The sequence below is a fragment of the Tachysurus fulvidraco genome, chromosome 24 (genome assembly GCF_022655615.1).
Source record: "Tachysurus fulvidraco isolate hzauxx_2018 chromosome 24, HZAU_PFXX_2.0, whole genome shotgun sequence".
NCBI classification, from domain to species: domain Eukaryota; kingdom Metazoa; phylum Chordata; class Actinopteri; order Siluriformes; family Bagridae; genus Tachysurus; species Tachysurus fulvidraco.
Genome location: NC_062541.1, coordinates 13,611,840 through 13,626,083, shown reverse-complemented (window position 1 = coordinate 13,626,083; position 14,244 = coordinate 13,611,840). Strand labels below are relative to the sequence as shown.

Sequence of the window (14,244 nt, the reverse complement as noted above, 5' to 3'; positions counted from 1 at the left end):
CACAGCAGCTCACAGACAGTTAAAGTGCAGGTATTGAATTATCAAATGTTTGAGGAGAACAAGAGGAACGACAGAAGGCAGAGACAAACACTCAAACATTAAAAGAAAATGCACAGAAAACACACAAGCAATCAAAATGTAGTAAATCAGATTTATTTAAAATAAATTTTCACATATGTAGATCAAATGCATAAATGTAAACAACCACATATATAACCTATATAACCACATGTATAATCTCCTGATAGCCCATCTAATGGTTAGTGTCTCTTCATGTTGAGATTTATTTAGGAATTAAACTATAAAGATAAAAAAAACCAAAAAAAAAAAAACAAAAAACAAAAAAAAAAACAAGCAGACAATAAAGATTTGATTTATTTTTCCATCTTTTGTCTTGTCTTTTTTTATTTTTTTTTAATTTTATTACAATCCTCTCTGAAGTGTAGCAGTACACACACTATCTAGCTGATAATCAAACAATTCATGGGAATATATACATCACTATTGTATCAGAGCATGTGATGTGGGTTAAAATGTTCCTGTGATTTTCTCTTAAAAATTGAAAAACCCATATTGAAAGAATAATATATCTTGTGTGTTCTTCATCAGGACCAGGTGTTTGTGGAACAAACTTCATTAATGAGTTAGGTCTAATGGATTAATTAAGGAAAAGTGGTTTGGCTGTAATCATTTCAGGTGTCTGTTGCTCTCTAATGAAGTTCATTCTGCTAATGAGATTCATTTTTCAACTACAGCACTGTGATCATGAGGCAGTGTCATCTTTTTGAAAATATGCATTAATGATTTGAACATGAAAGGTTTTATCCATTTTAAGGCTAGTTGTTAAATGTGATGATTAACATGTTCACATCTAACTAGTCTTCAAATCAATAGAAAGCTGTATTGAGATTGAATCATTTCTACTGCCTGATTCTAAGGGCAATTATGAGGATTTTGAGGAAAGTTGTGTGTGTGTGTGTGTGTGTGTGTGTGTGTGTGTGTGTGTGACATTGGTCTTTTCTTTGTTGTTCAGTTTGCATGGCAGAAGAACAAAGAATTTGTGTGAATTATTATTTTTTTATGCCCAACTGTGACTATTCTAGAGCAACCTTTTCAGGACCACCGCGTCCTGGCACGTCTCTAAGGCAACAAAAGCACTTGAGGTCAAATCACACATTAAGACAATGATGATCATGTTTTTTTGACATTAACACACTTGTCTAAAGGGGAAAGCATCCAGAATGTCATGTTGCACCCGGAAATGGATCTTGCAACACAACAAAGCACTGATACACTGTGTATTTTGTTCCCAAAATTAAAAATGAAACTGAAGGGGATACATTTGCATATATATATGTGTGTGTATGTGTGTGTGTGTGTGTGTGTGTGTGTGTGTGTGTGTGTGCGTGTGTGTGTGTGCAGGTGTATTGTCGCAGTGTATTTTTTTTTCTTCTTCTTCTTTTTGAACACACCAGGATGTGATGAAAAGCTTGCTGTAGCATAACAGTTTTATCGAGCAAAAACAATATTTCACACACATTCTTTGCTCTGATCTGCGGGGGTGAGGTGTCTGGGTGGGTGCATGTGGGGTGGGGTGTCTGTCTGTCACATGTTCGACCTTTGAAAAAAATGACACAATTAAGCTACCACACACTTCCACAAGGTATGATGACACTCTGTAGACCGACTCACCAGACAAAGACTAAAAACCTGCAAACACATCGAGTGTGTGCTCTGGGAACTTTTGAAATCCCCTTTAAATCCTGCTACTAAAAGTACAAAATATGCAAGAGATTTTTCATCTCTTCCTAAAAGTGTGTTAGTTCAAGATGGCTTTTGGAATCAGCAGGAACACCTTCTCTAGAAGTGAGTCTATTCCCCATGCTTTATGTCTTTCTTCAAAGGCGTCTCTACTCTGCAACAGCTTGATGTCACAAGAATCACCTGTAACACACACACATATGTATACAGATAGATAGATAGATAGATAGATAGATAGATAGATAGATAGATAGATAGATCGATAGATAGTAGATAGATAGTAGGTAGATAGATATATATCATGGAGGTATGAGGTAAACTCACCGTATAAACCTTTCACAGTTTCTTCAGGCACAAAAAATGGTGGCCCTGTTGTGTTGAAAAACTATATAAGCAAATACTAATACACAATAATTCTCAGAAGACTCTAAAGCAAATGTCCCAAAAAGCACAAGTCTTTTGTACTGTTACCTTTGTACAGTTCAGGGTTGTACTCCAGTGTGTCCAATAAATACCTGCAGTCTTTGTCCATCAAGGACCTGATGAGTGTAGCATACCTTCAGAATAAAAACAAAGAGATACTACAGTTATCAAGCAGTACCTTGACATTTTCTGCTCCATGCTATACACCTATGTTCTTAATATTTATACCACAGCGCTGTGGAATTGATCCGTTCTCTAGAGCAACAACTTACACTCAGACTTCGAAGGTGGATGCTCCTCGTGAAAAGAGTTGAATAAATATGGATCATCTTAATATGGTGAAGTTTGGAGATGTAGTGTTTTGAGAAAGAGTCTCCACTGTAAACAGAGGTTAAGCTGTTCCTTTAAACTTAATCTAAAGAGGGAAGGCCTTACGGACAGAGAGAATTGCACGCTCTGATTTCTTTCTAACAAGTTGCAGTTTTATGTCAGTGCAGCAGGACAGAGGAAAAAAAGAAGGTTGAAAGAACGATGGTTTATAGCTGTTATTACTTATAATAAGTGTATGTTTTATAAGTGTAAAATATAACAAATAAAAAGTATGTGAATTTCTTTACTTGCTGAAATCGATTTCAAATCGATGTATAAAATGAATAAAACACTTCAAGCTGTTATTGGAAAATAATTTTAAGGTGGCAAAAGTAATTCTGTCATTAAATTTGTCTGCATTAAATTTGGTTACTTTTTCTATAACAACTTGGACTGGTTTGTTTTATTCCTTATTTAATGACTTAATAAATAATGGGGATGTGTTAGCTCAGTGGTTACGCTGTTGGACTACTGATTGGAACGTTTTGAGCTCACACCCCAGGGCCACCAAGCTGCCACTCCTGGGCCCCTGAGTAAGGCCCTTAACCCTCAATTGCTCAGCTGTTTAAATAAGATGAATGTAAGTTGCTCTGGATAATGCTCTAAATGCCCATAATAAACTGCCCATAATAACATGTGGAAGGAAATGCTGAGAAATCTGACAGCTTACTTTTGTCTGTCACATGGGTTTATGGCCACCAGAGAACCCCGGTCCCAAATCCCTCCAAACTGTCCCTCTATGGCACTGAAAAATCAGAGAGAGAGAGAGAGAGAGAGAGAGGGAGAGAGATAGAGGGGGGAGAGAGAGAGTGAGAGAGAGAGAGAGAGAGAGTGTGTGTGTGTGTGTGTGTGTGAGAGAGAGAGAGAGAGAGAGAGAGAGAGAGAGAGAGAGAGAGAGAGAGAGAGAGAGAGAGAGAGAGAAAGCTCAAATAATTTATTAGATTTTACTCCGGCATGCTTTATAATCTAAAACTGTTAGTACAACATGTACCTGGAGAACTTGTATAAATCACACTGATAGAGTGAGATCCTTCCATCAGAACTCTGAAAACAAAGAAAAGTAAACTGGCTGAGTCACACACAAATTCTGTTTTTATTTATCATCACTACCGATTAAAACTCGAGGATTAATTAAAGAAAAAAGAACACATATCAAGAACCTGTTGCCATCCAGTAATAATGAATAACATATGCATTCTTTATTAAATTACTAAACTATGGAACAAAAACTGTGCATAATTGTTATTTATACCAATTTGTTATTTTGCCATTTTAAAGTTTTAGGTGTTATACTGTAGACTGGATTTGGAGCTTGAATACAATGCTTTCTGTGTACGTCTTCCAGGTCAGATACAGTACAGATGTACAGTATATAATACTCTTCTTGCATAAGGATAAGAAATGTAGGCAGACTGAGCAGAGCAAGACAGTACAAATGCTTCAGGTATACTGACATTCTCACTGCATTAATAATAAATGTCCACCAAATATATTTTTATACACAGCACACAGCTCTGTGCAGCTTCGACTTGTTCCTCATCCAAGTTATTATTCAGTATTGTTTAAATCTGATCTGCATGCTGGGAGTTTTCACAGACATGGGAATGATTAGTTATATGAGTTGTTATTCACTCACCCATTGCCTTTAATGTTTTTACTTGTAAAAGTGGTCAGACTGTGTCAGGAGGTCATCCCGAGATCCTGCCACAGCTCTTAAAGAGAAATGGTCAACATTTGACACTGGGCCACACGACATCTTTCAGATTTCTCAAGCATCTGAGTTCTGGAAGAGTCTGATAGGATGTTTTCTGGCTAGACAAACAGGAAGACATAGCTTTCCCCAAGTAAGAATAGTTTTTTTCTTATCATAAATCTTTTAGTTATCAGATTTCTGACAGGAGCCAAACCAGTCACTACGAATCAGTTTTGCATCAATCCTGTGAGGAGTGCTGGGATTTGCTGTGAATTTATCTTAGGAAATATTTAATAAATCATAATGTTTTGCCAAAACAAAGTCCACTAATTCTTTTTAATCTAAGATCTCCCTTCTGAGTAAGCTGATTTCTTATAAGCAGAAAAGTAAAGTATAAAAATGAGATAAAACATAAATGGTTTGTACTATACCCTGAACACCTTCGCTTCAGGTATAGCCGCCACTGGCTCTTCTTTGTACTCCAGGCTGTGTTCTTCAAAAAACTGCTTTATCGCTTTCTCTGAAATCTCAACCCCGACAATCACGTGACCCATGTCAGCCAGCCTGCGACAGACAGAATACAACGCATGAATAACTTTGAGACACATTACATTTTAACTGTGGCATGTTCTGTGCATAACACAAATCAACCACCTACCATTTCATGTCTACAGCCTTACCACACAGAGGGAAGAAAAACCGAACCTGCTGCCTTGCACACAAGACTTTATCTAGATTATCCTTCAGCATTCTGAAGATAAATGACAAGGGGAATCATCACATGTGAGAGAAGTAAACAAATTCCATATTATACAGATTATTCATGTCCATGCCTGCCATGCCTATACTCTCTGCAGCTGAAAAATTGTCTTTATTTAGCCACTAAAACTCTTTTGCTTTCCCATATTTTAGTGAATCTTAACTTATCTGAGCTGCAAATAATACATTATGTGACCAAAGCTTTGTGGGCACCTCAACATCACACCTTAATGTGGGCTTTTATTTTCCACAAAGTTGGAAGCACACAGTTGTCTTTTTATGCTGCAGTATTACTTTTTCCCTGTCACAGTAACTAACAGACTCAAACACTGTTCCATCATGACAATGAACCTGTACACAAAGCACAAAGCTCCATGAAGACATGGTTTGAGAAGGTTGTAGTGGAGTGGAACTCAACCCCACTGAACACCTTTGGGATAAACTGTACAACAATAGTGTCTGATCTCACTAATCTTGTAGCTGAATGAACACAAATCCACACAGACTCACATCAACATCTAGTGGAAAACCTTCACAAAAGAGACTAAATCTGGGACTAAATCTGGAATGGGATGCTCAGACCTTTGGTCTTTGGCCATTAAGTGTGCACGACAACTGAACCATCCTGAGCTGCTCATCCATTACACGTGGCAGCCAGGGAAGCGGTCCTGAACCCTGGCTGCCCCCTGTAATGGTGGGGCAGATAATATATTCATGTTTGCAGTGCATGGACACAAGGCTACTTATAATAGATGGAATGAATAGACAATAAAAGTGCCACTTGCTGGTGAATGTGAGGTTGGTGGAAACCAATCCTTCCTTCCTGCCATCTATCCTCCCATTCACTTATTGCCATGACTCTGTCTATTTGAGCTGCCATCGTCTTCACCGTGTCACTTCAGTGTAGTAGTCTGGAAATAAACAATGCCAATCAGTTAGCCAGTTGTGTTTTAGTGTACATGTAAACACGGCTGAAAAAGATATTTAAGACAAGCCTTCCCTTACACATGACAGTCTTAAACAACCTAGTACATGTTGTTTGGTATTTCATCACATGGGTTAGACTTCCTCATGACATTGTAGTACATTAGGAATGACATATTTAGCTCCCAAATTTTGGAATAGTCTTCCTGATAGTGTTCGGGGCTCAGACACACTTTCCCAGTTTAAATGTAGATTAAAAACTCATCTCTTTAGTCAGGCATACACACAATACATCCCATAATATTGTGCTCTATTACATCTGACCAAATGCACATTATGATCTAGTGCTTCCTAATATTATGAACAGGAGCTACTTTAATCCCTCTTCACTGCTTCTCTCTTTCTACCATCCCGAGGCATCCAGAAATTGTACCAGCTCCGATTATCTTCCATGCGATGAAGATTTCGACCTCCACTGAGATGAAGCCAACCATGTGAGAATCCTGAGACATCTAGAGATCTACCAGCTCCAGTTAGACTCTGCGATACTAAAGAAGAGATGATAAACTCCATGTGGTCTTTTGCATCAGTACAACATTTATCAGACTACATATTTATAAATCACACCCTCCAGTGTCGCCCATATGAGGATGAGGTTCCACTTTGAGTCTGGTTCCTCTCCAGGTTCCTTCTCTTCCGTCTAAGGGAGTTTTTCCTCCCAACAGTCACCTGAGTCACCTCAGACTTGCTCATCGGGGATAAATACAAACACCTTTACATATATCTAATATTAATCTTTATATTGTTCTTTATATTAACCTTTTGTTCTATGTTTATGTTAAGCTGCTTTGAGACAATGTCAATTGTAAAAAGCTCCATACAAATAAACTTGAATCGAATTGAATATGATAGAATATTTGCTGACAAAAGTATGACATGCACATGAACAGGTGATATGGAGTTATTTTAGAGTTAAATACACCTTTACACAAAATATATACAACATCCAAGCATAACATTGTTATTACATTTACTACATATTAACTGTCGCCATTATGAAGTCATTTTAACAGAATACAACAGCACATGTGTTCAAATTGCAAGTAAAAACAAATGTTGTCGTTATTACTTATTGTGTTACCTGATTTTCAGGACTATGGACTACAGTTCATACAAAAGGGATTCGTCGAAAAACAGGAAGAGGTGAATGAGCGGATGCTTTTCAGCTATAGGACTAGTCGCCTGTCTGTCAAACCTGACCCCGCCCACTTATCAGGAAAGGGCAAAGTGTCGAAAGAAAATCGTTTGTTTGTTTATAGCAGCCCCTAGTGGCCTGTCGTGGTGAAAGCAGGTGCTGATGAACGTAATGTCTGATTGGCTGTTGCTAAGATACGGGATTTCCGCCATCTTTGTAAACAACATTGGCTCGTATTGGAAGTTTAGTGTAACAGAGGAGATGTCAAGATTACAAAAGGAAATGGTGAAGATCGAATTTATTCTCAAATTAATAGTGCTTAGACATTTACAACTGCAACGATCATATGTTTAAAATATATTGCGGTTTCATTTGTGTGAGAAAGAATAGCGTGACTGATGTACTGTATGTTTCATGTAGTAGAGAAAACAGAAAATGTTTGTATTTGTATAATAAATATTGATTTTTTTTTTGTTATTTACAGGTGAGTATGCCTCCTGCTGGAAAATGGACCTGGAATGATGAAAAACAAACCCTGGAGTTTACTTGGTAAACTGACTCTTACCTCCTGGTTTTGTCTCACAATTAAACAATTAGACAATCAGCTGTATTTTGTGACTCTAGAGACTGACTTTTGACTGTTTTTTAACAGCTTTAACAATTCTGCCGGGATTAAAAAGAAGAGAAAAGCCTCAAAAGCTCCTTCCTACCAAGAGCTGGTCAGGGAACATCTATTAAAGTAAAAATATTTGTTTTTCTTCATTAATGCTGATCCATTATACATTAAGACACATTGTCAGCAGTGCTTGAAGTTATTATGTGTTAAGCATGATATCTTTCACCTAACAGTCATAACATCTAGTCAAACTCATATCAAGGGACAGTTTTATATCCAAATGTTCCTCTTCTTTATCATTCTAAATGACCAATTCAATCCTGGAGGCATGGTGGCACCGTGGGTAGTATCGTTGTCTCACAGCTCCGGCATCTCTGGTTCGTGGATGAGTGTGTGAATGTGTGTGTGTGTGTGTGTGTGTGTGTGTGTGTGTGTGTGTGTGTGTGTGTGTGTGTGTGTGTGTGTGTGTGCATGCGTGTGGCATTCCATCCAGGGAGTATTCCTGTCTTTCACCCAATGTTCCTGGGATAGTCTCTAGATCCACCACAGTCCTGAAAGCAGCTACTTAAAATGACTGAATGAAATTCTATCCAGCATCTAATTATACCATTAGCAAATATTTAAATTTCAATATAATGAAATTTGATAGATTTCTGCTAAAGAATGCCTCTAATGAATTAGGGTATGATTATGATTTAAAAAACTGCTTTATTGATTTAATAAGTATAGCATTATTTCTGTGCTGCATCAAGAAATAATCAACCTGACTGCACTTCTTTGGATTTTTGAAGAATTTCAAAGCACAAGTCTTCCACCAAAGGAGGGAGCTCTGGTCTGAGGAAGAGTGTGAGACTTGCTGAGCTGAACGCTTTCAAGGCCACTGCAGAATGCTCACAGGAAAGGGACTCGATCACTATTGAGGATATTAAACGTAATTATAGACAATTCTATTCATATGTTTGTGTACATAATCATATTGATTATTTTGATTTAAGAAGACAACAATAATCCTTTTTACATGAGAATCTCTGTTAACACTTTACCCTCATGCAGCACAGAGAGATTCATAATTCAACTTGCATCTATACAAAACAAAAAAAAAAATCTTCATATTATGTATTTTCTATTTATTTCAGAAGTGGCGGTCTCTGTAATGCAGGAGAATGAAGCCCTGCCCATTCCACTTTGCTTTATGTCTGTCATTCAGTAAGTCATACTCTGCTTGTTAACTAGTAAACATGATCATGATTAGAGTCATATAAGTTAACATAGTATCCGTATTGATCATCAATTGTTTTGAGTACAGGAGTAAGGAGCTGGATGCATTTCTGGCTGCTCTTTTGCTGTATCTGCAGTGCTATTGGCAGAAGAAGTCTCTGGAGGATAGTTCTGAGGCTCTCATGGTGTGAGTCTGAAGTTAGGGTTCACATGTATTTGAAAAAGATCATCTCAGGATTGTACTTGATTTGTATTGTATTGAAGGAGTGAGATGAATTATATTATACTTTAATGTACTGTTACTATGATGTATTACAGTGCTGTAATATCAGATCTAATGAAAAAAGTCATTAAAAATGAAAGAATAATGTTTAATCATTGATATGGTGACACTTATGGAAGAAGTCAGTAAGTTTTCAGGACGTTGCTTTTTTGATAACACGACAAGCTGTGTGTGTGTGTGTGTGTGTGTTTTTTTTGTCTTATTAACTATTCTCAAGAGAGAATAAAAATAGAGGCTGATGAAGGAGTTGCTATTAATAACAGGACTAACTTCTGACTCTAAAACTTTAAAAGGTGTGGAGTCCTGTTATATCAATGCTGTGGTATAATAAGAACGAAACCTTCTATCTAACATGTGTTTATATAAGCATTGTTATATATACTGTGCACATATGAACATCTGACCATCACACTTATATGTGGTTCTTCTCCAAACTGTTCAAAAAAGTTAGAAAGACAAACTAGAATATCAGTAATATTACAATTTCTCTTCATTGGAACTCAAACACTGTTCCAGCATGACAATGATCCTGCTCAAAGCTCCATAAAGTCATGGTATGAGAAGGTTCGAGTGGAAGAACTCGAGTGTCCTGCACTGAGCCCTGTCCCTGACTCAACCCCACTGAACACCTTTGGGATGAACTGGAACACCAACTGAACCCCAGTCACGTGACATCAGAGTGATCTCACTAATCCTTAAATCCTTAAAACCATGCTCCAAAATCTGTTACTTAGCCTTCCTAGAGGAGTGGAGGTTATTAGAACAGCAAAAGGAGATAAATCTGGAATGGGATGTTTACCAAGCATTCTTTTTCAACAGTCATTTCACAGTCTGTTTAGGCATTTAAAGAGTAACAACTGCTACTTACACTCATTACAATGAAGTCTAAGCCACAGTAGTGCTTACATGAACATGACCCATTGCACTGGTGGTGGCTAATTGTAAATCTGGATTAGCATAATCCTCTTTCTTTTGGTTGTTTCAGGGAGCAGAGCGTGACACAGCAGCAGATGACAGCAGAAGCAAGTGTTAAACTAGAGCTGGCCAAGAAGCACCTGGCCGTCTGTTACTCCAGTCTGGTGCTGGGGCAGAGTCTCTCCCAACAGCACCACATGGCTTGTGGCAGGTCTGTGGCAAGTTTCCAACCATGACTAATTTAGCTTCTTATTGTCACTTAAAGGTACACTCAGGCAATAATTCATCAGTAGATTGCCTGACGGTACCACTTTTCAGTTTTTTTTAAGCATGTCAGATCTGAATAATTGCTAGGATGAGTAATGTTCTTTTGTGGAAAACAAAACATGGACTTACATCATCAGTAACCGGAGCGTTTCTGCTTCATGATGATGAACTACTCTGCTCTCTGTGTTACCTATGGCAACTTGCATAATAGTGCAAATATAAATTATGGCCCAATTAAAATAAAAATGAACTCTAGGGCCATTCTGCCGTCCTCGTGTGTGGTACTTAATTATTCTATTTTGAGATTTGCAAAAAATGATGAATTGTGTCTACAGGAGCAGGGTGTCATCCACCTACAGTGACAGGCTTCTGTATGAGGTTGGTGAAACAAAGACTATGGAAAAGTGTCTAAGCATTGATATGGTGAAGAGAAATATATCTACCTTTATGTAAGTCTTCAGTCTGAAGTTGCTCCTTTTGGTTCTCTTTTAAGTTTTAGGAGCCTTAAGGATGGAGGGCTTTGCATTTGCAGTATCTTGGCAACAAGCTGCTTTTATTCAGTCTTGTTAACTCGAAAGTGAAGGAACAGTTAAACTGGCTGAAACATAATTGATAATAGGGAATGGCTTAACAACATTATATTTAAGAACACATGGAAAAAATATATAGGATGTCATTTTATTAGCATCATTTTAATCGATTATTTTCTGCGACTCAGTCACACTCTGTTTATCACTCTATTTTAGTTGATTTAGTTAATCGTTTACATTTTAATAATCTTTATTCATGCCTCTCCTGCCTTTAGCAACCAGATTTTTAAGCAAATAAAAGTAACTGAAGCTTGAAGGTGGATTTTACTAAACTTTGGACTGTTTTGCATGTATATGCCAGTGTCTGTATAGCTTCTTCTGCTATGTGGCTTGGGTCACCTTCGGAAGGCGTGATCTAAAAGGTATTCAGATTGAGATTAATCGCTTACTGCGACCTGACACATTCAACCCTGCCCTAAGGGCTCAAAGGAAAGAACCGGAGGAAGAGGAAGAGGAGGAACAGGAGACAGAAAGTCAACCCAAGACCATCCAAAGCATTAGGTCTATGTCTCAGTCTGTACCTGAGTTTTACCACATTTGGTGAACAAATATGAGAACCATTTTTACAACTTAAAATGATCTGATATGATCTTTGATTTAGGAAGTCTCGGCATAGGCCTGGCCTAATCTCTACAATGACCCAGTGCTCACCTGTCATGATGTCCATCCTGCCTTCAACACAAGAAAAAGCAACTCATTTGTTTCAGAGCTCCAGCATCCACAAGCAGCAACCAGATGAGATCATAGACACAGATGTTTTGATGGAGGAGCTCAGCCAACAGCTGGCAACTTGCAGGTGACAAATGAGTAACTCTAGCTGTAATACAATTGTAGCTATGTTTGTCCATTGCTCCAGCCCATTTTAACGTCTCAGGTTCTCCTGTTGGGTTCTTAGCTTTGGGATACTGGGAAAACCTCTGAGCCAGTTGAGACACACCCCAATGATGCCCCATGGAGCCACGAAGGAGGATGACGAGGCAGATGATGAAGACAATTTTGATGATGATGATGATGATGATGATGATGATGAAAATTCACTAACAGTTAATAGTGGTAGGAAGACCACCTTTATACCCCAGAGATCCCGTAGGACGACTGCAGAGCAGCGCAGCAGCATGAGTCGAGCTCACACCGTGACCTCGAGAGCCACCACAGAGGCACCGTCGTCAGATACAGAATGAACTATTTACTTTGTGCATACGTACGTAGGCTTGTAACGTAGTGCCAGTCTGTATTTGTCTAGTGCTTAAAATATTCATATCTGTTGTTATATTCAGAAAAGTGGGCATGGTTTGAACCAGAAAGTGTTTTTTTTTTTTTTATGTTAAGCTGTTGCAAAAATAAGGACACAAATTACAGCATAATATTCTGCAAATAGCAACTTTATCACTTTATTCAAGTCCAGAAACAGATGCTTGTGTGAAATATTCTGGAAACGTCTGTCTAATTTAAACCGAATAAGCAAGATATGATTCAAATCAGTTATTTAGGCTACATTTGACAACAATATCAAACATTTGTTGCTATTGTTTAAACACCAGAAAGATGTGAAATGTTTGCAGGATGTGTACAGGGGTTTTGAGGATTCATTCTAAAACTGGGACAGTGCGGCTGTGAGTCAAAATGGGATCTTTTTCATTTCATTTAAATTGATTATCATTTTCAACATGTTCATGTTCTACAATATTGATTGCTTGGAGAGCAGGTAGAGATCTGTCGCTCTGTGCACTGCGTGAACTCTGTGTGAACTATATGCAGCAAGGACTCAATAAACAGTATTTTACAGTTAAACGGTTAGGCTAAAATCAAATAAGTCATTTTCCATTATACTTATCATGCTCTTCTGCTAGATTTTGGTTGCTAGATTTTGTGTATAACACCTGTGTATTGCAGATACTGTTCCAAAAATTTAAAATGTACAACAATGTTTTAACTTGTTTGGAGGAAAATGCAGAAAAAATACTGTAATCTTCCTTTTCCTATTCTCAAATACTTTGGGATGTTATCAGATCTTTTGGTGTGATCTTTGAGCCGAACTTGTGGTAGGAAGCTTGTTGGAACCTGACAAACCTCCCTACAAGCTTCTGTAAAATGCTCTGGAAAATTCAGCATTAAAGGAAAAACACTGTTCATTAAAAAAAATTGTCCAGTTTCTGAAGCAAGCAAACTTTTTTTTTTTAAAAAAAAGACACAACCTCATTTTTTCGTATCTGTCATCATATTTGATTAGGATGCATTATTGTTCGATCTAAACGATGTACTTATATTTGAGGTCACAGAATATTGAGACCACAAATGAGATTAAGATTTTGACATTTTATTTTATTTATTTTAGACCTACCTTCTTTATCTTCTTGTAATGTTTAATATTAGCATTTGTATGACAGGTTTATTTCAGAAAGACAATGTTATAAAACTCCACAGTGATTCAGTATTATATCGTATCATATAGGCAGTGGTGACTCAAGTGGTTAAGGATCTGGGTTGTTGATTTGTGGGTTTTAAGTCCTGCTAAGCTCCCACTGTTGGGTCCCTGAGCAAGGTCCTTAACCCTCACAGCTCCAGGGGTCTGTATCATATCTGACACTGAGCTCTGACCCCAACCTCCAAAGCTGGGATATGTAAAGCAAGGATTTCACTGTGCTGTAATGTATATGTGACAAAAATAAAAGCTTCTATTCTGTTAACTAATAGAAGCATCTATATTAAGTGAAATAAAATGTCTAATCTCTCTTCAGTGCCAATTTGTTATTGCACATGATATTGGAAATACCTTTTTTATATTATTGTAAGCAGTCCATAAGGTGTAGTTAATGTTTGTGTGTTAGACTTATAGAGACTTATAGCCTAAACAGTTAGCATGGCAGAAGCAGCTTTGCTATCTCACTAATTGGATGGCTAATCTGGGCCTCTGTGCTGAGTAATCTGGATCTGTTTAGGTCTACTGAGGAGAGTAGGGCTGCACAGTGTGTGTATGTGTGTGTGTGTGTGTGTGTGTGTGTGTGTGTGTGTGTGTGTGTGTGTGTGTGTGTGTGTGTGTGTGTGTGTGTGTGTGTTCATTTTGTATTGACACCATGGCATAGTTTTGTTTCTGAGCATATTAGAGTCAATTCCTCAATCACTTAAATAATCCGGCATATTACAGTCCTAATTAATTTAACTGGATTAATTGGTCTATTGGGGGGGGCATGGTGGCTTAGTGGTTAGCACGTTCGTCTCACACCTCCAGGG

The 14,244-nt window shown here is 37.8% G+C and overlaps 2 protein-coding genes across 4 annotated transcripts; one reads left to right on the top strand and one right to left on the bottom strand.

Annotated features, from left to right (window-relative positions):
* Positions 1 to 137: 137 nt before the first annotated feature.
* Positions 138 to 7,185, bottom strand: tpmt.1 (thiopurine S-methyltransferase, tandem duplicate 1). Of its 3 annotated transcripts, none has more exons than XM_047808240.1 (10): positions 7,071 to 7,096; positions 6,363 to 6,477; positions 5,791 to 5,916; positions 4,905 to 4,997; positions 4,678 to 4,810; positions 3,545 to 3,597; positions 3,224 to 3,298; positions 2,233 to 2,318; positions 2,086 to 2,130; positions 138 to 1,944 (listed from the first exon to the last, which is right to left on the bottom strand). In XM_047808240.1, the coding sequence occupies exons 3-10, from the start codon at positions 5,883 to 5,885 to the stop codon at positions 1,820 to 1,822; spliced, it is 705 nt and encodes a 234-aa protein (XP_047664196.1). In that variant the 5' UTR covers positions 5,886 to 5,916; positions 6,363 to 6,477; positions 7,071 to 7,096; the 3' UTR covers positions 138 to 1,819. The 3 variants fall into 3 exon arrangements, with proteins under 3 accessions (XP_047664196.1, XP_027004300.1, XP_027004299.1); XM_027148499.2 differs by lacking the exon at positions 7,071 to 7,096 and adding an exon at positions 6,557 to 6,608; XM_027148498.2 differs by lacking the exon at positions 6,363 to 6,477 and having other exon boundaries at positions 7,071 to 7,185.
* Positions 7,186 to 7,242: 57 nt separating this feature from the next.
* Positions 7,243 to 12,367, top strand: LOC113643953 (protein phosphatase 1 regulatory subunit 36). The gene is made up of 11 exons (XM_027148405.2): positions 7,243 to 7,409; positions 7,609 to 7,673; positions 7,777 to 7,863; positions 8,532 to 8,671; positions 8,877 to 8,946; positions 9,047 to 9,145; positions 10,227 to 10,367; positions 10,759 to 10,801; positions 11,315 to 11,514; positions 11,615 to 11,809; positions 11,909 to 12,367. The coding sequence occupies exons 1-11, from the start codon at positions 7,287 to 7,289 to the stop codon at positions 12,192 to 12,194; spliced, it is 1,449 nt and encodes a 482-aa protein (XP_027004206.2). The 5' UTR covers positions 7,243 to 7,286; the 3' UTR covers positions 12,195 to 12,367.
* The last annotated feature ends 1,877 nt before the right edge of the window (positions 12,368 to 14,244 follow it).